The sequence below is a fragment of the Coregonus clupeaformis genome, unplaced genomic scaffold (genome assembly GCF_020615455.1).
Source record: "Coregonus clupeaformis isolate EN_2021a unplaced genomic scaffold, ASM2061545v1 scaf2366, whole genome shotgun sequence".
NCBI classification, from domain to species: domain Eukaryota; kingdom Metazoa; phylum Chordata; class Actinopteri; order Salmoniformes; family Salmonidae; genus Coregonus; species Coregonus clupeaformis.
This window is the reverse complement of record NW_025535820.1, coordinates 14,033-39,502: the sequence shown is the minus strand read 5'-3', so window position 1 is coordinate 39,502 and position 25,470 is coordinate 14,033. Positions and strand designations below refer to the sequence as shown.

Below are 25,470 nucleotides of genomic sequence, written 5' to 3'. Positions count from 1 at the left end.
TCCGTTGTTAACGTTTTGTTGGTGACCAGCTCTTTGGTGGTATATACATTTTACAGTGTAGTTTTATCAATTCTTACATTAAATAACATATTCAAGCATAGAAATTCAGTAGAATGCCGTTTTAAAACCAGTTTGTGCCCCGGTTATTAAGACTGTACTTACTGGTGTTAATCAGAGCTCCAGCATCCTCCTCTTCTTCTTTCAATGTGACAGTTATCTCTCCCTCCTCCTTCTTCACTCCTAAAACGGCATCCTCCTCTATCTCATCCTCCTCTTCCTCTTCTTTCACTGTAACATCTTCCTCCTCTTTCACTCTGAACGCGTCTTCCTCTTCTTTCACTGTAACGTCTTTCTCTTCTTCTTTCACGGTAACAGCCTCACCCTCTACTTGTTTTTGTATTGTAACATCCTCCTCTTCCTTAACTACAATGTTCAGTTTCTCCTTCGTCCAGCAGATCTCCTCTTCTTTAGGAGGCGAGTAGCCTGGTGAGCTCATGGTCGGGGATATTAGCTAGCTAGCATTAGCGACAAGCCTAGTGTTGGGCTATCTTAGCTATATAGCTAGTATAGCAACGTAAATATGAAATTAAAAGTGGTAACTAGCTGAACGACATGTGACTTTAAAACACAGAGCGTCTAAAGAGCTTTATTGGTTCGACTATGTTGGCTAGCAAGCTACCGAGATAACAGACTAGCTGTTGTTGTTGAAGAAATATCCCGTCCACTAGATTATTCGTCACACTGGCAGCATCGCCTGAAAGACCCACATCGCCATCTACCATCTCGGAGTGGGTAACGCAGTTGAGAGAAAAGTGTATTTTATTTCCTGAACAAAAGTTTATTTTTTTATATATTTCATTAAATAAGATAAGCTTAATGTGTATAAAAATGTGATGACGTTGTTCTGATGACATTGATACATTGTTGAAAGAGAGCGGCTCTCCAGTTGGGCTGCTCTGTGATTCACTGACAGCTTTCCCGGTCTGATTTTAGACATGTCTCAAGATGAAAAAACTATAATTTTAGTTTAATTTCATATGAACAATATGATTTTATATATGATTTTATTTACATGTGACATATACAAAAACACAAACTCTCAGTCAAAAACATAAGTCAGAACACAGCCTCTCTATTCTCTCATGTGATTTCAGGTCCTCTGACTGGGAAAATGTTTTTCCACAATGAGAGCAGTGGAATGTCTTCTCCTTTGTATGTATCCTCTGATGTGATTTCAGGCTTCCTAACTGAGTAAAATGCTTTCCACAGTGGGAGCAGTGGTAGGGCTTTTCTCCTGTGTGTATTCTCTCATGCGTTTTCAGGCCTTCTAACCACCTAAAACTCTTTCCACAGTGGGAACAGTGGTAAGGTTTTTCTCCTGTGTGTGTCCTTTTATGTGATTGCAGGCTCCCTAATAAGGTAAAAGTCTTTCCACATTGGGAGCAGTGGTAAGGCTTCTCTCCAGAGTGTATTCTCTTATGTGTTTTCAGGTTCCCTAACTGACTAAAACTCTTTCCACACTGGGAGCATTGGAAAGGCTTTTCTCCTGTGTGTGTCCTCTCATGCTCTTTTAGGTTCTGTAACTTAGTAAAACTCTTTCCACACTGGGAACAGTGACGTCGTTTTGCTGGTTTGGACGTCTCTGGTTCTGTTTCCCCTGAAGGACTCTTCCCACTGTCTGAGTGAGAGTCTGGTCTCTCTCCTGTCAAAGACAAACAGAGTATATAGATAAATACTAAACAGAGACCTGAATGAAACCTCCACATGATAAAACTGTCTTCCTATTAGGTGTATTCCAGACTAGGTCCCTGACCTGACCTCAGTTTTCACAAAATTTAGTCTTAAAACATAATCTTGATGAGATTTTAAAAACAAATGTAGAGCTCCAAATCTAATCTTGCTCTCATGGAATGTCATGTTTATAGGCTGATCCGAGCTCTATAATAATAGATAATGTCATGTTTATAGGCTGATCAGAGCTCTATAATAATAGATAATGTCATGTTTATAGCTGAGCAGAGCTCTATAATAATAGATAATATCATGTTTTAGGCTGAGCAGAGCTCTAAAATAATAGATCATGTCATGTTTTAGGCTGATCAGAGCTCTATAATAATAGATCATGTCATGTTTATAGGCTGATCAGAGCTCTCTAATAATAGATAATGTCATGTTTTAGGCTGATCAGAACTCTATAATAATAGATAATGTCATGTTTTAGGCTGATCAGAGCTCTATAATAATAGATAATGTCATGTTATAGGCTGAGCAGAGCTCTATAATAATAGATAATGTCATGTTTTAGGGTGAGCAGAACTCTATAATAATAGATCATGTCATGTTATAGGCTGATCAGAGCTCTATAATAATAGATCATGTCATGTTTCTAGGCTGATCAGAGAACTATAATAATAGATAATGTCATGTTTTTAGGCTGATAAGAGCACTATAATAATAGATAATGTCATGTTATTAGGCTGAGCAGAGCTCTATAATAATAGATAATGTCATGTTTTTAGGCTGAGAAGAGCTCTATAATAATAGATAATGTCATGTTTATAGGCTGTTCAGAGCTCTATAATAATAGATAATATCATGTTTATAGGCTGATCAGAGCTCTATAATAATATATAATGTGATGTTTATAGGCTGAATAGAGAACTATAATAATAGATAATGTCATGTTTATAGGCTGAGCAGAGCTCTATTATAATAGATAATGTCATGTTTATAGGCTGAGCAGAGCTCTATTATAATAGATAATGTCATGTTTATAGGCTGATCAGAGCTCTATAATAATAGATCATGTCATGTTTATAGGCTGAGCAGAGCTCTATAATAATAGATCATGTTTTAGGCTGATCAGAGCTCTATAATAATAATAGATAATGTCATGTTTTAGGCTGATCAGAGCTCTATAATAATAGATAATGTCATGTTTATAGGCTGATCAGAGCTCTATAATAATAGATAATGTCATGTTTATAGGCTGATCAGAGCTCTATAATAATAGATAATGTCATGTTTTAGGCTGATCAGAGCTCTATAATAATAGATAATGTCATGTTTATAGGCTGATCAGAGCTCTATAATAATAGATAATGTCATGTTTTAGGCTGAGCAGAACTCTATAATAATAGATAATGTCATGTTATAGGCTGATAAGAGCTCTATAATAATAGATAATGTCATGTTTCTAGGCTGATCAGAGCACTATAATAATAGATAATGTCATGTTTTTAGGCTGAGCAGAGCTCTATAATAATAGATAATTTCATGTTTTAGGCTGATCAGACCTCTATAATAATAGATAATGTCATGTTTTAGGCTGATCAGAGCTCTATAATAATAGATATTGTCATGTTTATAGGCTGATCAGAGCTCTGTAATAATAGATAATGTCATGTTATAGGCTGAGCAGAGCTCTATAATAATAGATAATGTCATGTTTTAGGCTGAGCAGAACTCTATAATAATAGATAATGTCATGTTATAGGCTGATCAGAGCTCTATAATAATAGATAATGTCATGTTTCTAGGCTGATCAGAGCACTATAATAATAGATAATGTCATGTTTTTAGGCTGATCAGAGCACTATAATAATAGATAATGTCATGTTTTTAGGCTGAGCAGAGCTCTATAATAATAGATAATGTCATGTTTTTAGGCTGAGCAGAGCTCTATAATAATAGATAATGTCATGTTTATAGGCTGATCAGAGCTCTATAATAATAGATAATGTCATGTTTATAGGCTGAATAGAGCACTATAATAATATATAATGTCATGTTTATAGGCTGAGCAGAGCTCTATTATAATAGATAATGTCATGTTTATAGGCTGATCAGAGCTCTATAATAATAGATCATGTCATGTTTATAGGCTGAGCAGAGCTCTATAATAATAGATCATGTTTTAGGCTGATCAGAGCTCTATAATAATAATAGATAATGTCATGTTTATAGGCTGAGCAGAGCTCTATAATAATAGATCATGTTTTAGGCTGATCAGAGCTCTATAATAATAATAGATAATGTCGTTTATAGGCTGATCAGAGCTCTATAATAATAATATATTACTAACTATTTCAGTCAATGTTATAGGCTGCATTTGATCCATTGTTAATAACGTTTTGTTGGTGGCCCACTTCATCTCTGAAATAATAATGGACATGACTATCTTTTCTAAATGTTAACTGATGTTGTTGAGCCAAGCCTTTCCATTGCAGTGGCTATCCATCTTTTGACCATGTTTTGAAGACTTACAAACTCAGGCGTTCAGTCTCCCCATAATGTTTGTCCATTTCATGTAACATCTATAACACTTCCTATTTATTTTATTTCTCCAACATGACATTATTTAGACGTCTGCTTTTTGGGGTATATACTCCCCCCGAGGGGTACTATAGAGAGCAATAGTAATGGCGTCTTTTTGGGGTATATACTCCCCCCGAGGGGTACTATAGAGCAATAGTAATGGCGTCTTTTTGGGGTATATACTCCCCCCGAGGGGTACTATAGAGAGCAATAGTAATGGCGTCTTTTTGGGGTATATACTCCCCCGAGGGGTACTATAGAGAGCAATAGTAATGGCGTCTTTTTGGGGTATATACTCCCCCCGACGGGTACTATAGAGAGCAATAGTAATGGCGTCTTTTTGGGGTATATACTCCCCCCGAGGGGTACTATAGAGAGCAATAATTATGGTGTCTTTTTGGAGTATATACTCCCCCCGAGGGGTACTATAGAGAGCAATAGTAATGGTGTCTTTTTGGAGTATAAAGTCCCCCCGAGGGGTACTATAGAGAGCAATAGTAATGGCGTCTTTTTGGGGTATATACTCAGTTTTTTTTTTAAAATCTTGTTCGAGGGAGATTATCAGTGGTCTTGTATGTCTTCCATTTCCTAATAATTGCTCCCACAGTTGATTTCTTCAAACCAAGCTGCTTACCTATTGCAGATTCAGTCTTCCCAGCCTGGTGCAGGTCTACAATTTTGTTTCTGGTGTCCTTTGACAGCTCTTTGGTCTTGGCCATAGTGGATTTTGGAGTGTGACTGTTTGAGGTTGTGGACAGGTGTCTGTTATACTGATAACAAGTTCAAACAGGTGCCATTAATACAGGTAACGAGTGGAGGACAGAGGAGCCTCTTAAAGAAGAAGTTACAGGTCTGTGAGAGCCAGAAATCTTGCTTGTTTGTAGGTGACCAAATATTTATTTTCCACCATAATTTGCAAATAAATTCATTAAAAATCCTACAATGTGATTTTCTGGATTCTTTTTTCTCAATTTGTCTGTCATAGTTGACGTGTACCTATGATGAAAATGTCACACTCTGGCTCCGGGACTTTTTATGTTGAGTCAGGGTGTGTAGATTTCCGTGTTTTTTGTACTGTGTTTAGTGTCTAGGTGTTCTAGTTCTATGTTTGGTCTAGTGACTCCCAATCGGAGGTAACGAGTGTCAGCTGTCGGCTCGTTATCTCTGATTGGGAGCCATATTTAAACTGTGTGTTTTCACCTTGTGTTTGTGGGTTTTTGTTCCTGTTCAGTCATTGTCAATTTTGGACTTCACGTATCGTCATTTGGTTTTGTTGTTTTTCGTGGTCGCTTTATTTAATAAAGTCTACATGTTCGCTACAAACGCTGCGCTTTGGTCCGCTTCCTTAGACGATCGTGACAGAAAAACCCACCATTCTAGGACCAAGCGGCGTGTCAAGCGGCAACAGGATCTACCTCCAAAGGATTCATGGACATGGGAGGAGATACTGGATGGAAGGGGTCCTTGGGCACAACCGGGAGAATATCGCCGCCCTCGTGAAGAGCTGGAGGCAGCTAAAGCCGAGAGGAGGCGGTATGAGGAGGCAGCACGGAGTCAAGGCTGGAAGCCCGTGGGTACTACCCAAAAATTTCTTGGGGGGGGGCTTAAAGGGAGTGTGGCGAAGTCAGGTAGGATACCTGCGCCTACTCCCTGGACTTACCGTGGAGAGCGAGAGTACGGGCAGACACCGTGTTACGCAGTTGAGCGCATGGTGTCTCCTGTACGCGTGCATAGCCCGGTTCGGTACATTTCAGCTCCACGTATCGGCCGGGCTAGATTGAGCGTTGAGCCGGATGTCATGAAGCCGGCCCAACGCATCAGGCCACCAGTGCGTCTCCTCGGGCCGGCTTACATGGCACCAGCCTTACGCATGGTGTCCCCGGTTCGCCTACATAGCCCGGTGCGGGTTATTCCTCCTTCCCGTACTGGTCGGGCGACGGGGAGCATACAACCAGGTAAGGTTGGGCAGGCTCAGTGCTCAAGGGAGCCAGTACGCCTGCACGGTCCGGTATTTCCGGCGCCACCTCCCCGCTCCAGCCCAGTACCACCAGTGCCTACACCACGCACCAAGCCTCCTGTGTGTCCCCAGAGTCCTGTGCGTCCTGTTGCTGCTCCCCGCACTAGCCCTGAGATGCGTGTCCTCAGCCCAGGACCACCAGTTCCGGCACCACGCAATAGGCCTTATGTGCGTCCCCAGGGTCCAGCATGCCCTGTTGCTACTCCCCGCACTAGCCCTGAGATGCGTGTCCTCAGCCCGGGACCACCAGTTCCGGCACCACGCACTAGGCTTTATGTGCGTCCCCAGGGTCCAGCATGCCCTGTTGCTACTCCCCGCACTAGCCCTGAGATGCGTGTCCTCAGCCCGGGACCACCAGTTCCGGCACCACGCACCAGGCCTATAGTGCGTCTCGGCCGGCCAGAGTCTGCCGTCTGCCCAACGGCGCCTGAACTGCCCGTCTGCCCAACGGCGCCTGAACTGCCCGTCTGCCCAACGCCGTCTAAGCCGCCCGTCTGCCATGAGCCTTCAGAGCCGTCCGCCAGACCGGAGCCGCTAGAGCCTTCCGCCAGACAGGAGCAGCCGAAGCCTTCCGCCAGACAGGAGCAGCCAGAGCCTTCCGCCAGACAGGATCAGCCAGAGCCTTCCGCCAGACAGGACCAGCCAGAGCCTTCAGCCAGCCATGAGCAGCCAGATCCGTCAGCCAGCCATGAGCAGCCAGATCCGTCAGCCAGCCATGAGCAGCCAGATCCGTCAGCCAGCCATGAGCAGCCAGATCCGTCAGCCAGCCATGAGCAGCCAGATCCATCAGCCAGCCATGAGCAGCCAGATCCGTCAGCCAGCCATGAGCCGTCCCAGCCGGGATCCGCCAGAGCCGTCCCAGCCGGGATCCGCCAGAGCCGTCCAGCCGGGATCCGCCAGAGCCGTCCAGCCGGGATCCGCCAGAGCCGTCCAGCCGGGATCCGCCAGAGCCGTCCAGCCGGGATCTGCCAGCCAGCCGGGATCCGCCAGAGCCGTCCAGCCAGGATCCGCCAGCCAGCCAGGATCCGCCATTCAGTCCGGTGCTGCCCCCTTAGTCCGGTGCCTGGTGCTCCCCTTAATCCGGGTGGGTTAAGTTGGAGGGTGGTCAAATGGAGGAGGCTACGAAAGCGGGTAGTGACTATGGTGGGGTGGGGACCACGACCAGAGCCAGAACCACCGCCGAAGAGGTATGCCCACCCAGCCCTCCCTTGGTTAGCCCTAGTTTAGGCGCGGTCGCAGTCCGCGCCTTTAGGGGGGGGTACTGTCACACTCTGGCTCCGGGAGATTTTTTATGTTGAGTCAGGGTGTGTAGATTTCCGTGTTTTTTGTACTGTGTTTAGTGTCTAGGTGTTCTAGTTCTATGTTTGGTCTAGTGACTCCCAATCGGAGGTAACGAGTGTCAGCTGTCGGCTCGTTATCTCTGATTGGGAGCCATATTTAAACTGTGTGTTTTCACCTTGTGTTTGTGGGTTTTTGTTCCTGTTCAGTCATTGTCAATTTTGGACTTCACGTATCGTCATTTGGTTTTGTTGTTTTTCGTGGTCGCTTTATTTAATAAAGTCTACATGTTCGCTACAAACGCTGCGCTTTGGTCCGCTTCCTTAGACGTTCGTGACAGAAAATTACAGGCCTCTCTCATCTTTTTAAGTGGGAGAACTTGCACAATTGGTGGCTGACTAAATACTTTTTTCCCCCACTGTATATATTGTTGGTCCACATACAGCCTCCCCTTTAGGGTTCTCAGCTGAACGTATGGACCACAGCTGTCAAAATTCATATGGACCACGGCTGGCAAAATTATTTCTTATAGAATACAATGGAATTTGAGTATTGATACGGACAAGTCCATTCTGTGAGACATTAAAGTTGTGATTTTGCGTGCAAATCCACTGTTAACGTTTTGTTGGTGACCCGCTCTTTGGTGGTATACACATTTTACAGTGTAGTTTTATTAATTCTTACATTAAATAATATATTCAAGCATAGCAATTCAGCAGAATGGCGCCTTAAAACAACGCATCAGTTCAACAATAGTTTGTGCTCCTATTTTTAAGACAGTACTTACTAGTGTTAATCAGGGCCTGGTTTCTCAAAAGCATCTTACTGCTAAGTTCATCATTAGAACCATTGGATGCCTTAAGATGCCTTTGGGAAACCGGAACCAGATATCCAGTTTCCTCCTCTTCTTCCTCCTCCTTTTTCGATGTGACAGTCATCTCCCCCTCCTCCTCTTTCACTCCAAAAACGGGAGCCTCCTCTTCTTTCACTGTAACAACCTCCTCTTTCACTCTGAACGCTTCTCCCTCTTCTTTCACTGTAACGTCTTTCTCTTCTTCTTTCACGGTAACAGCTTCACCCTCTACTTGTTTTTGTATTGTAACATCCTCCTCTTCCTCCTCCTCTTTCACTAGAGCTTCTTTCTCCGTCCAGCAGACCTCCTCTTCTTTAGCAGGAGGAGAGTAGCTTAGTGAGCTCATGGTCGGGGATGTTAGCTAGCTAGGCTAGTGCTAACTTAACCAGCCAGCTAGCTAGCTGACCAACAACAACAACACCGTAAATATGAAATTAAATGGGATAACTAACTAGACGACAGAAGTGGGTTGAAAACACAGTGGCTAATATACACGAAAGCGTCTAAAGAGCTTTATTGGTTCGGTTATTTTGTCTAACAAGCTACCGAGGTGTCTGACTAACTGTTGTTGAAGAAGCTTCTTCTTCGATGAGGTTTAACGGCGGTTGGCATCCAATTTGTTATATTACCGCCACCTACTTGACGAGTATAACTCCCTTATATTTTGCTTGAAAGATAATAATATAAATAATAATATGCCATTTAGAAGACGCTTTTATCCAAAGCGACTTACAGTGATGCGTGCATACATTTTTGTGTATGGGTGGTCCCGGGGATCGAACCCACTACCCTGGCGTTACAAGCGCCGTGCTCTACCAGCTGAGCTACAGAGGACCAAAAAATAAAGAAATACCCTACCTTCTAACGCTACACTCACAAATTTTTTTATAGTATAAAATAAAATTAACACCACCCTACTCCACTATTTAAATATATTTAGTCCTACTTCAGGCCAACAGCCTGAAATGATGTGACATCACCACTTAACACTCCCTGTAACTCTTCTGATGTCAAGTCTCGCACACCCAAATAGCGCTCTGCAGCTGCCACCACAACCTCTATTATCTCGACTTACATTCCATACCTGCAGTACAATTAATAACCATTGCTATAAATGTTAAAAATCCAATCTTACTGAAACATACACTACCGTTCAAAAGTTTGGGGTCACTTAGAAATGTCCTTGTTTTCGAAAGAAAAGCAATTTTTTTGTCCATTAAAATTACATCAAATTGATCAGAAATACAGTGTAGATATTGTTAATGTTGTAAATGGCTATTGTAACTGGAAACTGCTGATTTTTAATGGAATATCTACATAGGCGTACAGAGGCCCATTATCAGCAACCATCAGTCCTGTGTTCCAATGGCACATTGTGTTTGCTAATCCAAGTTTATCATTTTAAAAGGCTAATTGATCATTAGAAAACCCTTTTGCAATTATGTTAGCAGAGCTGAAAACTGTTGTGCTGATTAAAGAAGCAATAAAACTGGCCTTCTTGAGACTAGTTGAGTATCTGGAGCATCAGCAATTGTGGGTTCGATTACAGGCTCAAAATGGCCAGAAACAAAGAACTTTCTTCTGAAACTCGTTAGTCTATTCTTGTTCTGAGAAATGAAGGCTATTCCATGCAAGAAATTGCCAAGAAACGGAAGATCTCGTACAACGCTGTGTACTACTCCCTTCACAGAACAGTGCAAACTGGCTCTAACCAGAATATAAAGAGTGGGAGGCCCCAGTGCACAACTGAGCAAGAGGACAAATACATTAGTGTCTAGTTTGAGAAACAGATGCCTCACAGGTCCTCAACTGGCAGCTTCATTAAATAGTACCCGCAAAACACCAGTCTCAACGTCAACAGTGAAGACGCGACTCCGGGATGCTGACCTTCTAGGCAGAGTTGCAAAGAAAAAGCCATATCTCAGACTGGCCAATAAAAATAAAAGATTAAGATGGGCAAAATAACACAGACACTGGACAGAGGAAGATTGGAAAAAAGTATTATGGACAGACGAATCAAAGTTTGAGGTGTTCGGATCACAAAGAAGAACATTTGTGAGACGCAGAACAAATGAAAAGATGCTGGAGGAGTGCTTGATGCCATTTGTCAAGCATGGTGGAGGCAATGTGATGGTCTGGGGGTGCTTTGGTGGTGGTAAAGTGGGAGATTTGTACAGGGTAAAAGGGATCTTGAAGAAGGAAGGCTATCACTCCATTTTGCAACGCCATGCCATACCCTTTGGACGGCGCTTGATTGGAGTCAATTTCCTCCTACAACAGGACAATGACCCAAAGCACAGCTCCAAACTATGCAAGAACTACTTAGGGAAGAAGCAGTCAGCTGGTATTCTGTCTATAATGGAGTGGCCATCACAGTCACCGGATCTCAACCCTATTGAGCTGTTGTGGGAGCAGCTTGACTGTATGGTACGTAAGAAGTGCCCATCAAGCCAATCCAACTTGTGGGAGGTGCTTCAGGAAGCATGAGGTGAAATCTCTTCAGATTACCTCAACAAATTGACAACTAGAATGCCAAAGGTTTGCAAGGCTGTAATTGCTGCAAATTGAGGATTCTTTGACGAAAGCAAAGTTTGAAGGACACAATTATTATTTATATTAAAAATCATTATTTCTAACCTTGTCAATGACTACATTTCCTATGCATTTTGCTATATTTCCTATTCAAACTAATTTCATGTATGTTTTCATGGAAAACAAGGGCATTTCTAAGTGACCCCAAACTTTTGAACGGTAGTGTATGTATGTATATATATTTGCGAGAGAAAAAATACATATGGGGGATTGGAAGTGATGCAGACAATTACATTGATGGAAGTTACATTCTATCTGCAATATTAAAGCTGATCAATTTTATAAAAAACTGAATTTAAAAAAGTTTTTTTTTTAAACTCAATGTTTAATCTCCCAGGACAAACTAGCTAGTAACAGCTATCTAGCTAAATGTCTATGAATGTTTCATGTGTGTTTCGAACCTGCCCCGAAATTAATATGATTGATTCACAGTTGATTTTGGTATTTTAACCTGCTGGTCATAATCGCATCTGGTGGAGATAGACTAAATCATCATGGCCTTGTGGTTTGAGTGTCCACCTTGAGATTGGAAGGTTGGGAGTTCGAGTCCCGGCTGAATCATTCCAGACTAAATCATCATGCCCATCATGGCCTTGTGGTTTGAGTGTCCACCTTGAGATTGGAAGGTTGGGAGTTCGAGTCCCGGCTGAATCATTCCAGACCGTAAAAATGGAACCCGGTGTGTCTCTGCCTGGCACTCAGCTTTAAGGAGATATAATGGGGTTAAAGCCCTGCGATAGACTAGCATCCTGTCCAGGGGGTGTATTTGTACATCAAGCTGCCTCACGCTACAGAAACAGGAGATAGGCTCCTGCTCCGATGAGCCGTTCTGGCTCACGCCAGGCAAGGCTCGTGCTAGGCTACTTACTTATCCAGTCAATGTTCAGAAGAAAACACATTCTGAATGTTAATCTGAATTTAGATGTGATCATGGGGGGTGGGTGCAACTCAATATTAGGAAGGTGTTCCTAATGTTTTGTGCACTCAGTGTAGATTAACAAAAATATAAATGCAACATGTTCAAAGATTTTACTGAGTTACAGTTCATATAAGGAAATCAGTCAATTTAAATTAATTAATTAGGCCCTAATCTATGGATTTCACATGACTGGGAATACAGATATGCATCTGTTGGTCACATACAGTGGGGAGAACAAGTATTTGATACACTGCCGATTTTGCAGGTTTTCCTACTTACAAAGCATGTAGAGGTCTGTAATGTTTATCATAGGTACACTTCAACGGTGAGAGACGGAATCTAAAACAAAAATCCAGAAAATCACATTGTATGATTTTTAAGTAATTAATTTGCATTTTATTGCATGACATAAGTATTTGATCACCTACCAACCAGTAAGAATTCCGTCTCTCACAGACCTGTTAGTTTTTCTTCAAGAAGCCCTCCTGTTCTCCACTCATTACCTGTATTAACTGCACCTGTTTGAACTCGTTACCTGTATAAAAGACACCTGTCCATTACATTACATTTTTTTACATTTTAGTCATTTAGCAGACGCTCTTATCCAGAGCGACTTACAGGAGCAATTAGGGTTAAGTGCCTTGCTCAAGGGTACATTTACGTCATTTAGCAGACGCTCTTATCCAGAGCGACTCACCAATTGGTGCGTTCACCCTATAGCCAGTGGGATAATCACTTTTTTTTTTTTGGGGGTAGAAGGATTACTTTATCCTATCCCAGGTATTCCTTAAAGAGGTGGGGTTTCAAATGTCTCCGGAAGGTGGTGAGTGACTCCGCTGTCCTGGCGTCGTGAGGGGAGCTTGTTCCACCATTGGGGTGCCAGAGCAGCGAACAGTTTTGACTGGGCTGAGCGGGAACTATGCTTCCGCAGAGGAAGGGAGCCAGCAGGCCAGAGGTGGATGAACGCAATGCCCTCGTTTGGGTGTAGGGACTGATCAGAGCCCGAAGGTACAGAGGTGCCGTTCCCCTCACTGCTCCATAGGCAAGCACCATGGTCTTGTAGCGGATGTGAGCTTCAACTGGAAGCCAGTGGAGTGTGCGGAGGAGGGGGGTGACGTGAGAGAACTTGGGAAGGTTGAACACCAGACGGGCTGCGGCATTCTGGATGAGTTGTAGGGGTTTAATTGGCACAGGCAGGGAGGCCAGCCAACAGCGAGTTGCAGTAGTCCAGACGGGAGATGACAAGTGCCTGGATTAGGACCTGTGCCGCTTCCTGTGTAAGGCAGGGTCGTACTCTCCGAATGTTGTAGAGCATGAACCTGCAGGAGCGGGTTACCGCCTTGATGTTGGCGGAGAACGACAGGGTGTTGTCCAGGGTCACGCCTAGGCTCTTCGCACTCTGGGAGGAGGACACAGCGGAGTTGTCAACCGTGATGGCGAGATCATGGAACGGGCAGTCCTTCCCCGGGAGGAAGAGCAGCTCCGTCTTGCCAGGGTTCAGCTTGAGGTGGTGATCCGTCATCCATGCTGATATGTCTGCCAGACATGCAGAGATGCGATTCGCCACCTGGTTATCAGAAGGGGGAAAGGAGAAGATTAGTTGTGTATCGTCAGCGTAGCAATGATAGGAGAGGCCATGTGAGGATATGACAGAGCCAAGTGACTTGGTGTATAGGGAGAAAAGGAGAGGGCCTAGAACTGAGCCCTGGGGGACACCAGTGGTGAGAGCACGTGGTGCGGAGACAGCTTCTCGCCACGCCACTTGGTAGGAGCGACCGGTCAGGTAGGACGCAATCCAGGAGTGAGCTGCGCCGGAGATGCCCAGCTCGGAGAGGGTGGAGAGGAGGATCTGATGGTTCACAGTATCAAAAGGCAGCAGACAGGTCTAGAAGGACAAGAGCAGAGGAGAGAGAGTTAGCTTTAGCAGTGCGGAGAGCCTCCGTGACACAGAGAAGAGCAGTCTCAGTTGAATGACCAGTCCTGAAACCTGACTGGTTTGGATCAAGAAGGTCATTCTGAGAGAGATAGCAAGAGAGTTGGCCAAAGACGGCACGCTCAATAGTTTTGGAAAGAAAAGAAAGAAGGGATACTGGTCTGTAGTTGTTGACATCAGTGGGATCAAGTGTCGGTTTCTTGAGAAGGGGAGCAACTCTCGCTCTCTTGAAGACGGAAGGGACATGGCCAGCGGTCAAGGATGAGTTGATCAGCGAGGTGAGGTAGGGGAGAAGGTCACCGGAGATGGTCTGGAGAAGAGAGGAGGGGATGGGGTCAAGCGGGCAGGTTGTTGGGCGGCCTGCAGTCACAAGTCGCAGGATTTTATCTGGAGAGAGAGGGAGAAAGAAGTCAAAGCATAGGGTAGGGCAGTGTGAGTAGGACCAGCAGTGTCATTAGACTTAACAAACGAGGATCGAATGTCGTCAACCTTCTTTTTCAAAGTGGTTGACGAAGTCATCCACAGAGAGAGAGGAGGGGGGGGATTCAGGAGGGAGGAAAATGTGGCAAAGAGCTTCCCTAGGGTTAGAGGCAGATGCTTGGAATTTAGAGTGGTAGAAAGTGGCCTTAGCAGCAGAAACAGATGAAGAAAATGTAGAGAGGAGGGAGTGAAAAGATGCCAGGTCGGCAGGGAGTTTAGTTTTCTTCCATTTCCGCTCCGCTGCCCGGAGCTCTGTTCTGTGAGCTCGCAATGAGTCATCAAGCCACGGAGCTGGAGGGGAGGACCGAGCCGGCCGGGAGGATAGGGGACACAGAGAGTCAAAGGATGCAGAAAGGGAGGAGAGGAGGGTTGAGGAGGCAGAGTCAGGAGATTGGAGGGAGAAGGATTGAGCAGAGGGAAGAGATGATAGGATGGAAGAGGAGAGAGTAGTGGGAGAGAGAGAGCGAAGGTTGCGGCGGCGCATTACCATCTGTGTAGGGGCAGAGTGAGTAGTGTGGGAGGAGAGCGAGAGAGAAAAGTAAACAAAGTAGTGGTCGGAGACATGGAGGGGAGTTGCAGTGAGATTAGTAGAAGAGCAGCATCTAGTAAAGATGAGGTCAAGCGTATTGCCTGCCTTGTGAGTAGGGGGGGATGGTGAGAGGGTGAGGTCAAAAGAGGAGAGAAGTGGAAAGAAGGAGGCAGAGAGAAATGAGTCAAATGTGGACATAGGGAGGTTGAAATCCCCCAAAACTGTGAGGGGTGAGCCATCTTCAGGAAAGGAACTTATCAATGCGTCAAGCTCATTGATGAACTCTCCAAGGGAACCTGGAGGGCGATAGATGACAAGGATATTAAGCTTAAATGGGCTAGTGACTGTGACAGCATGGAATTCAAATGAGGAGATAGACAGATGGGTTAGGGGAAAAATTGAGAATGTCCACTTGGGAGAGATGAGGATTCCTGTGCCACCACCCCTCTGACCAGATGCTCTCGGGGTATGCGAGAACACATGGTCAGACGAGGAGAGAGCAGTAGGAGTAGCAGTGTTTTCAGTGGTAATCCATGTTTCCGTCAGCGCCAGGAAGTCGAGGGACTGGAGATTAGCATAGGCTGGGATGAAGTCAGCTTTGTTGGCAGCAGAATGGCAGTTCCAGAGGCTGCCTGAGACCTGGAACTCCAGGTGTGGGGTGCGTGCAGGGACCACCAGGTTAGAGAGGCAGCAGCCACGCGGTGTGGGGCGTTTGTGTAGCCTGTGCAGAGAGGAGAGAACAGGGATAGGCAGAGGCATAGTTGACAGGCTGTAGCAAATGGCTACAATAATGCAGAGGAGATCGGAATGAAATGAACTAAACACCGGGAGAGTAGAGAACAGGGCCTCCCTCACCAAAAACTTCTACTTCTAACAACTATAATTGTTTCACTGAACCACCCGAACAAAAACTCTACCAACTTCCACCTTTAGAAATCAGAATTGTTGTGAACCACAGCGGTTCAATGTTTAAAGGAATAGACTCAACCCACTTTATTCAGCTAGCTAACTATGACACCATAGCTAACTAGCATGCTAGCATCCAAAAACACACAGTTTAGCACCAACACTTGCATCCAAAAACACACAGTTTAGCGCCAACACTTGGTCACAACAAACCACCAATAGTGTGTTAACACACTAAGCAGATAATTCGTGTCCGTGTCTGTTGGCTAGCTAGCAATGGCCACTGTGTTGACCTTGTTTGAAGAACGGCTAGCTAGCTAGCTTCGTGCTACCCCCGGCACCGCTGAACAACAATGCCAACCCACAGTAACTAACCACAACAGCCCACGATGCCTAGCTATGACGCCATAACTAACTAGCATGCTAGCATCCAATAACACACAGTTTAGCACCAATACTTGGTTACAACAAACCACCAAGAGTGTGTTAACACACTAAACAGATAATTCATGTCCGTGTCTAGTTTATTTCGTAACGCAGCAAAAATTAAACGTTGGTTAGCTAGCACATTAACATTGGAAACACTCTCCACCGTTGCACTAAACAGATAATTACCAATAAACGTTACCAGTAGCTACCCGCTAGCTAGCATACCAAGAGTGTGTTAACACACAAAACAGATAATTCATGTCCGTGTCAAGTTCCTTTCATAACGCAGCAAAAAAAAAATAACGTTGGCTAGCTAGCACATTAGCTAGCACATTAACATTGGAAACCACTCTCCACCATTGCACTAAACAGATAATAACCAATAAACGTTACCAGTAGCTACCCGCTAGCTAGCTAGCCTCGTGCTTCGCCGGGCTCCGCCGTAACAATACTTAAACATAGACAGGCATACACAGGCATACAGCAGTTTGGTTGTGCAGAAGAGTGCATCGGAGAGGGTGTCACTACCTGCAGTGCCAAGATGCCAGCAGCCAGGTAACCAAACAAAGCAAGAAACAGCCTCTTTCATGAGAAGAAGAGTAGCTAAACACTCAATAAAACAGACTCCAACCTCTCCACAATGGCCAAGACCAGAGAGCTGTGTAAGGACATCAGGGATAAAATTGTAGACCTGCACAAGGCTGGGATGGGCTACAGGACAATGGGCAAGCAGCTTGGTGAGAAGGCAACAACTGTTGGCGCAATTATTAGAAAATGGAAGAAGTTCAAGATGACGGTTAATCACTCTCGGTCTGGGGCTCCATGCAAGATCTCACCTCGTGGGGCATCAATGATCATGAGGAAAGAGAGGGATCAGCCCAGAACTACATGGCAGGACCTGGTCAATGACTTGAAGAGAGCTGGGACCACAGTCTCAAAGAAAACCATTAGTAACACACTACGCCGTCATGCATTAAAATCCTGCAGCGCACGCAAGGTACCCCTGCTCAAGCCAGCGCATGTCCAGGCCCGTCTGAAGTTTGCCAATAACCATCTGGATGATCCAGAGGAGGAATGGGAGAAGGTCATGTGGTCTGAAGAGACAAAAATAGAGCTTTTTGGTCTAAACTCCACTCGCCGTGTTTGGAGGAAGAAGAAGGATGAGTACAACCCCAAGAACACTATCCCAACCGTGAAGCATGGAGGTGGAAACATCATTCTTTGAGGATGATTTTCTGCAAAGGGGACAGGACGACTGCACCGTATTGAGGGGAGGATGGATGGGGCCATGTATCACGAGATCTTGGCCAACAACCTCCTTCCCTCAGTAAGAGCATTGAAGATGGGTCGTGGCTGGGTCTTCCAGCATGACAACGACCCGAAACACACAGCCAGGGCAACTAAGGAGTGGCTCCGTAAGAAGCATCTCAAGGTCCTGGAGGGGCCTAGCCAGTCTTCAGACCTGAACCCAATAGAAAATCTTTGGAGGGAGCTGAAAGTCCGTATTGCCAAGCGACAGCCCCGAAACCTGAAGGATCTGGAGAAGGTCTGTATGGAGGAGTGGGCCAAAATCCCTGCTGCAGTGTGTGCAAACCTGGTCAAGACCTACAGGAAACGTATGATCTCTGTAATTGCAAACAAAGGTTTCTGTACAAAATATTAAGTTCTGCTTTTCTGATGTATCAAATACTTATGTCATGCAATAAAATGCAAATTAATTACTTAAAAATCATACAATGTGATTTTCTGGATTTTTGTATTAGATTCCGTCTCTCACAGTTGAAGTGTACCTATGATAAAAATTACAGACCTCTACATGCTTTGTAAGTAGGAAAACCTGCAACATCGGCAGTGTTTAAAATACTTGTTATATATATGTTGTATAAATACTTGGAAGGAATTGTGCGTAGAGCTCCGAGAAAGGATCGTGTCGAGGCACAGATCTGTCTATAGATGGAGCTCAGCTGTTTATTAGGATCAGGATCAGATTGTACCATGAATTAAAATTAAGCTCCCTTCAGGGTGTTTAAGAAATAATAATATTAGTTGAAATGGTGTTTCTTTGTTGACGAGGATGGCGAACTGAGGATGACCCCTCTGCTCTTAGAGGTAAAAGAAAGAACAATACATCCACTTTATTTGTCATTTTTCATGTTCAAGATCAGTTAGAAACTAACTTGTAATAAACATATATCTGACATGAGCTGCCTAAGAGAGGAGAGGATCAGGAGAGGATCTCAACAGGTTTCTTGGTTTTGTTTATTCCTTTCACCAAGAGGATACAGTTAGAGTTGTATCACTCATTACAGTTTCAGTTGGCATTCAAATGTGTGGTATTATTACAGTATTGTACTGTGTCTATGCGCATCTATGTAAATGTTGCTGAGAACATGGCATAACATGCAGTCCATTACGCTAACAGACAGTTTTGATCAGTCAGCGGCTAGAAAGCAAGACGGAGAAAGGATTGACCTTCAGAACATAACACACGGCACAAAACCAATGACGTACGCACATTCAGTATGCAGGACAACAGAGAACATGTCAACGAACAACTTATCAATGTTATCAGAACAACATCATCACATTTTCATACACCTTTTAGCTTGACGACTAAAATACACCAATTAACTCAATGAAACAACAACAACTAAATGAATGGAGGTTCCAAGGTTAGAATCAAGAAACGCACATTCTATTAATCTATTTAAGGGGTCAAGACAGGAACAGGGTTGGTCTTCCCCTGGTCTATTAAATCATTGACATTACAAAAATATCAAATTAAATCTAAGGGATTCTACTTGTATCCAATATATTAATGTATAACAGCAGACATTTTAAGTTTTTTATCTGAGATAATTTTTAAAAAAGTAGAACTATTTCTAAGTAAGCTTTCATACATATTGATTTCATGAGGCATAAACAAAAACACTAATTCTCAGTCAAAAACATAAGTCAGAACACAACCTCTCTATTCTCTCATGTGATTTCAGGTCCTCTGACTGGGAAAATGTCTTTCCACAATGAGAGCAGTGGTATGTCTTCTCCTCCTGTGTATTTGTATGTATTCTTTCATGCTCTTTCAGGTTCCGTAACCGGGTAAATCTTATTTCACACAGGGAGCATTGGTAGGGCTTCTCTCCTGTGTGCATTCTCTCATGCTCTTTTAGGTTCCCTAACTGGGTAAAACTCTTTCCACACAAGGCACATTGGTAAGGCTTCTCTCCTGTGTGTATTCTCTCATGCTGTTTCAGGTTCATTAACCTACTAAAGCTCTTTCCACAGTGGGAACAGTGGTAAGGCCTTTCTCCTGTGTGTATTCTATTATGTATTTTCAGGTACCATAACTCGGTAAATCTCTTTCCACACTGGGAGCATTGGTAGGGCTTTTCTTGGTTGTGTGTCCTCTCATGCGTTTTCAGGCTCCCTAACCATCTAAAACTCTCTCCACAGTGGGAACAGTGGTAAGGCATCTCTCCTGTGTGTATTCTCACATGCGTTGTCAGGGTGCCTAACGACCTAAAGCTCTTTTCACAATGGGAACAATGGTAAGGCTTCTCCCCTCTGTGTATTCTATCATGCTGTTTCAGGTTCTCTAAACGGGTAAACCTCTTTCCACACTGAGAGCAGTGGAAAGGCTTTTCTCCTCTGTGTGTCCTCTCGTGCACTTTTAGGTTCTGTAACTTGGTAAAACTCTTTGCACAGTGGGAACAGTGGTGTTGTCCTGCTGGTTTGGACATTTCTGGGTCTGGTTCCTTTGAAGGACTCTTCCCGCTGTCAGAGTCTGGTCTCTCTCCTGGCAAAGAAACACTGAGTATTTAGTTAAACAGAAAGACCTGACTGAAACTTCCACATGATAAAACTGTCTTCCTATTAGGTTCAATCTAGACTAGATCCCTCAGTAACCTAAAGCCATTTTTCACAACATTTCTCCATTCAAAATAACCGTGGTGAGTGTAATAGAGTATCACACTAGGTTGGGTTTGCTCTTTCAGAACTCCACTAGGAGAAGCAAACACCTGTGCCCCTTAAAAGACCCTCGCTTGAAAAATGAGAAAAAAGTGGCAATATTACTGTTTGTCCCTCTTGAGACGCCATAGCAACAACAACCAGTATACACTTCCTCAAAAGAGGCCGAATTAATGTCAGATAAATCAAGAAATCTGTAATTAATTTTGACATTAGTTTTATTTTATTTTTAAAATATATTTTCTGCTAAAAATTGGAGTAAACTAATGGACAACACTTAGGCTTCTACTTCCAGCTTTCTACATACTATATACATTTCACGGACACAATGTATTTTACAATAGTTATCTTTTGTTTGTTACTAGTCCCATCCTTCAGCTCCCATCTACCTCTGAAGCCCATCCTAACTGTGCTGTTTCACAAAAGTTCTGAACCTATATTTACAGTGGCTTGCGAAAGTATTCACCCCCCTTTGCATTTTTCCTATTTTGTTGCCTTACAACCTGGAATTACATTTTTATTTTTGGGGGGTTTGTATCATTTGATTTACACAACATGCCTACCACTTTGAAGATGCAAAATATTTTTTATTGTGGAACAAACAAGAAATAAGACAAAAAAACAGAAAACTTGAGTGGGTGGGCATAACTATTCACTATTCATTTTTGTCTCATCTGACCAGAGTACCTTCTTCCATATGTTTGGGGAGTCTCCCACATGCCTTTTGGCGAACACCAAACGTGTTTGCTTATTTTTTTTCTTTAAGCAATGTATTTTTTCTGGACACTCTTCCGTAAAGTCCAGCTCTGTGGAGTGTACAGCTTAAAGTGGTCCTATGGACAGATACTCCAATCTCCGCTGTGGAGCTTTGCAGCTCCTTCAGGGTTATATTTGGTCTCTTTGTTGCTTCTGATTAATGCCCTCTTTGCCTGGTCCGTGAGTTTTGGTGGGCGGCCCTCTCTTGGCAGGTTTGTTGTGGTGCCATATTCTTTCCATTTTTTGATAATGGATTTAATGGTGCTCCGTGGGATGTTCAAAGATTCTGATATTTTTTTATAACCAAACCCTGATCTGTACTTCTCCACAACTTTGTCCCTGACCTGTTTGGAGAGCTCCTTGGTCTTCATGGTGCCGCTTGCTTGGTGGTGCCCCTTGCTTAGCGGTGTTGCAGACTCTGAGGCCTTTCAGAACAGATGTACATATACTGAGATTAAGTGACAGATCATGTGACACTTAAATAAAGTCCACCTGTGTGCAATCTAACTAATTATGTGACTTGTGAAGGTAATTGGTTGCACCAGATCTTATTTAGGGGTTTCATAGCAAAGAGGGTGAAAACATATGCACGGGGCCTCCAATTATTTTTATGGACTGGATCTTTATATTTACCACCTGTGTCCGGTTTCAGTAATAATGAAATCAGACCTTGTTGAGTATCTGATAATCTACCATTTACACAGGAGTGGTTAAAACATGCTAATAACGGTCCTCTGAGTATATAAAAAAGGTTTGGTATACCTCGACTGGTTGCCTCCAGCCCTTCTTTCCTATTAAGTGGTTAAAACATGCTAATAACGGTCCAGGAGTTTTCCCGGACTTAAAGGCTTTAATTGCATCAATAAGTTCCTCCTCTGTAATTTGGCCTTCATACAGTGGGGGAAAAAAGTATTTAGTGTGGTCCTCTGTACTCACTAGCACGGCTTGTCGCAGGTAGTGGTTCGATCCCACCACATCACCACGCAGATGTGAAAAAGCGCTTCAGCCACCAATTGTGCAAGTTCTCCCACTTACAAAGATGAGAGAGGCCTGTAATTTTCATCATAGGTACACGTCAACTATGACAGACAAAATGAGGAAAAAAAATCCAGAAAATCACATTGTAGGATTTTTAATGAATTTATTTGAAAATGATGGTGGTAAATAAGTATTTGGTCAATAACAAACGTTTCTCAATACTTTGTTATATACCCTTTGTTGGCAATTACAGAGGTCAAACGTTTTCTGTAAGTCTTCACAAGGTTTTCCCTATTTTGGCCCATTCCTCCATGCAGATCTCCTCTAGAGCAGTGATATTTTGGGGCTGTTGCTGGGCAACACGGACTTTCAACTCCCTCCAAAGATTTTCTATGGGGTTGAGATCTGGAGACTGGCTAGGCTACTCCAGGACCTTGAAATGCTTCTTACGAAGCCACTCCTTCGTTGCCCGGGCGGTGTGTTTGGGATCATTGTCATGCTGAAAGACCCAGCCACTTTCATCTTCAATGCCCTTGCTGATGGAAGGAGGTTTTCACTCAAAATCTCACGATACATGGCCCCATTCATTCTTTCCTTTACACGGATCAGTCGTCCTGGTCCCTTTGCAGAAAAACAGCCCCAAAGCATGATGTTTCCACCCCCATGCTTCACATTAGGTATGGTGTTCTTTGGATGCAACTCAGCATTCTTTGTCCTCCAAACACGACGAGTTGAGTTTTTACCAAAAAGTTATATTTTGGTTTCATCTGACCATATGACATTCTCAATCCTATAGAAAATGTGTTATTGTGGGAAGCTTGTGGAAGGCTACCCGAAACGTTTGACCCAAGTTAAACCATTTAAAGGCAATGCTACCAAATACTAATTGAGTGTATGTAAACTTCTGACCCACTGGGAATGTGATGAAAGAAATAAAAGCTTAAATAAATCATTCTCTCTGACATTATTCTGACATTTCACAATCTTAAAATAAAGTGGTGATCCTAAGATAGGGAATTTTTACTCGGATGAAATGTCAGGAATTGTGAAAAACTGAGTTTAAATATATTTGGCTAAGGTGTATGTAAACTTCCGACTTCAACTGTATAAGTTATTTCTCCAAGATTCAATGGCTAGGCCCAGAGCCATGTTTACTGAACTAAAATATAAACAGAACATGCAACAATTTCTATAGTTTTACTGAGTTCGTAGCCTACGCCATACCATAACCCCACTGTTCACAACGTTGACATCAGCAAACCGCTCGCTCACACACGCCACGTTCTACGGTTGTGAGGCCAGTTGGACATACTGTCAAATTCTCTAAAATGACGTTGGAGGCGGATCATGGTAGAGAAATTAACATTCAATTCTCTGGATTACAGCTCCGGTGGACATTTCTCCACTCAGCATGCCAATTGCACGCTCCCTCAAAACTTGAGACAGCTGTGGCATTGTGTTGTGTGACAAAACTGCACATTTTGGAGTGGGCTTTTATTGTCCCCAGCACAAGGTGCACCTGTGTAATAATCATGCTGTTTAATCAGCTTCTTGATATGCCACACCTGTCAGGTGGATGGATGTAAACTAATTTGTGCACAACATTTTAGAGAAATAAGCTTTTTGTGTGGAACTTTTATATCAGCTCATAAAACATGGGACCATACAATTTACAATCATATTTTTGTTCAGGGTATCAAAACTATACATTATTTCAACAAGTGCAGTTTGTGACCCTGTTTTTAAGACAGTACTCACTGGTGTTAATCAGATCTTCAGTCTCCTCCTCCTCTCCCAAAACGTCTTCCTCCTCCTCTTTTCTTAACATAGCATCCTCTTCCTCTCCAAAAGGTTCTTTCTCTATAACATCATCTTCTTCATCTTTCAGTGTTATGGCCTCCACTTCCTCCTTTTTCATTCTGAAAGCTTCTACCTCCTCTTCCTCCACTGTGACAGCCTCTATCCCCTCTTCCTCTTTCACTCTGAAAGGTTCTTCCTCTTCTTTCACTGTAACATTCTCCTCTTCTTCTTTCAATGTGATACTGATAGCCTCCTCTTCCTCCACTGTGACGGCCTCTATCCCCTCTTCCTCTTTCACTCTGAAAGGTTCTTCCTCTTCTTTCACTGTAACATACTCCTCTTCTTCTTTCACGACAATGTTCAGCCCCAGAGCTTCTTTTTCCGTCCAACAGACCTCCTCTTCTTTAGCAGGGGGGTAGTTGCTTAGTGAGCTCATGGTCGGTGAGGTTAGCTAGCTAGATTGCTAGTTAGCATTAACGACTAGCCTGGTTCTAAGCTAATTTAGCAAGCCATCTATCTACTAACCTGATTAACAACGTAAATATTAAAATGGGGCAACTAGCTATACGAAATTAGTATGTTTAAAACACAGGGACAAAAATACAACGAAACAGTCTAAAGAGCTTGAATGTTTCGTCTATATTGGCTAGCAAGCTACGGAGGTGGCTGACTAGCTGTTGTTGAAAACGTCCCGTCCCGTCCACTAGATTATACGTCACGCTGGCAGCAACGCCTGAAAGACGCACATCTCCATCACCTGACTGGAGTGGGGAAGCGTGTCTCGATTGATTAGTGCACATTTGTAATGAGTATACATTTAAAACATACTTTCCATCTACTACACATCTGGATTTAAAGGGAAATTATTACATAATATTCCGGTGTAACCTAAAATATTATCCCAGTTTGATATGCTGCTTGTGTATTCATTCCCATATTAGCAAAAAAAAAAAAAAACGTAATGTTACGTAGGTCACAGAGAAACAATCACATGGCTAGCTAGTTGGCTACAGCAGGTTGATCCATTTCACAATAACCTGTAATGACTAGTTAACAAAATACGTTTTTTTGGGTGGATTCTTGGGTTTTCTTGTTGTGTTCTCATTTGTTGTGAGAGCAAACGAAGAGTATCTTGTCTTGTTGTCTTCCCTTGCTAGCAAGTTGGCTAAGCACTGCAAGCTAGCTAGCCTTTTAGCTCCCTCTCGTTGATGAATGTTTATATGTCATGTTGTGAGCTAAACACTTAGCTGTTTGGATTTATTCACAATAAAGAGAACCATAATGAGTTACTTCACCCTTGTGTTGTTTCATTAATTTTGGGCTAGACCCAGTGGCGGCTCCTGAAAAAATTCTCAGGAGGGGCAATTTTTCTGATGATTTAGGTGACCTACACACATTTTAAAAAAGATATGTCCAGCAACAACATGAAGACAGGGGCAGCATATAAGTCAATACCAGAAGCATTTATTGACTGATCTGGGGAGATGGATTCCAGTTTCTGTGACAGATTATAAATAATCTCAGATGCCTTTGTTATATTAGCTTTTGGTTGAATGTACTGTCGTAGTAAATATATAATGTTATAGCTTGGTCTGACTAAAATCTTGTGCATGACCCATTTTGTGTTGGGCGTTTGTTTTCAATCAATGCTGTTCCTATCCTATAACAATGGACAAAAGAGTCCTATCTTGTCAGCCTTGTCAGCAGGTGGCCA

The 25,470-nt window shown here is 43.3% G+C and overlaps 1 protein-coding gene across 1 annotated transcript; it reads right to left on the bottom strand.

Moving 5' to 3' along the window:
* Positions 1–1,047: 1,047 nt before the first annotated feature.
* Positions 1,048–23,943, bottom strand: LOC123488490 (zinc finger protein 501-like). Its single transcript, XM_045219399.1, has 3 exons — positions 23,715–23,943; positions 19,266–20,049; positions 1,048–1,173 (listed from the first exon to the last, which is right to left on the bottom strand). The coding sequence occupies exons 1-3, from the start codon at positions 23,872–23,874 to the stop codon at positions 1,104–1,106; spliced, it is 1,014 nt and encodes a 337-aa protein (XP_045075334.1). The 5' UTR covers positions 23,875–23,943; the 3' UTR covers positions 1,048–1,103.
* Positions 23,944–25,470: the final 1,527 nt, after the last annotated feature.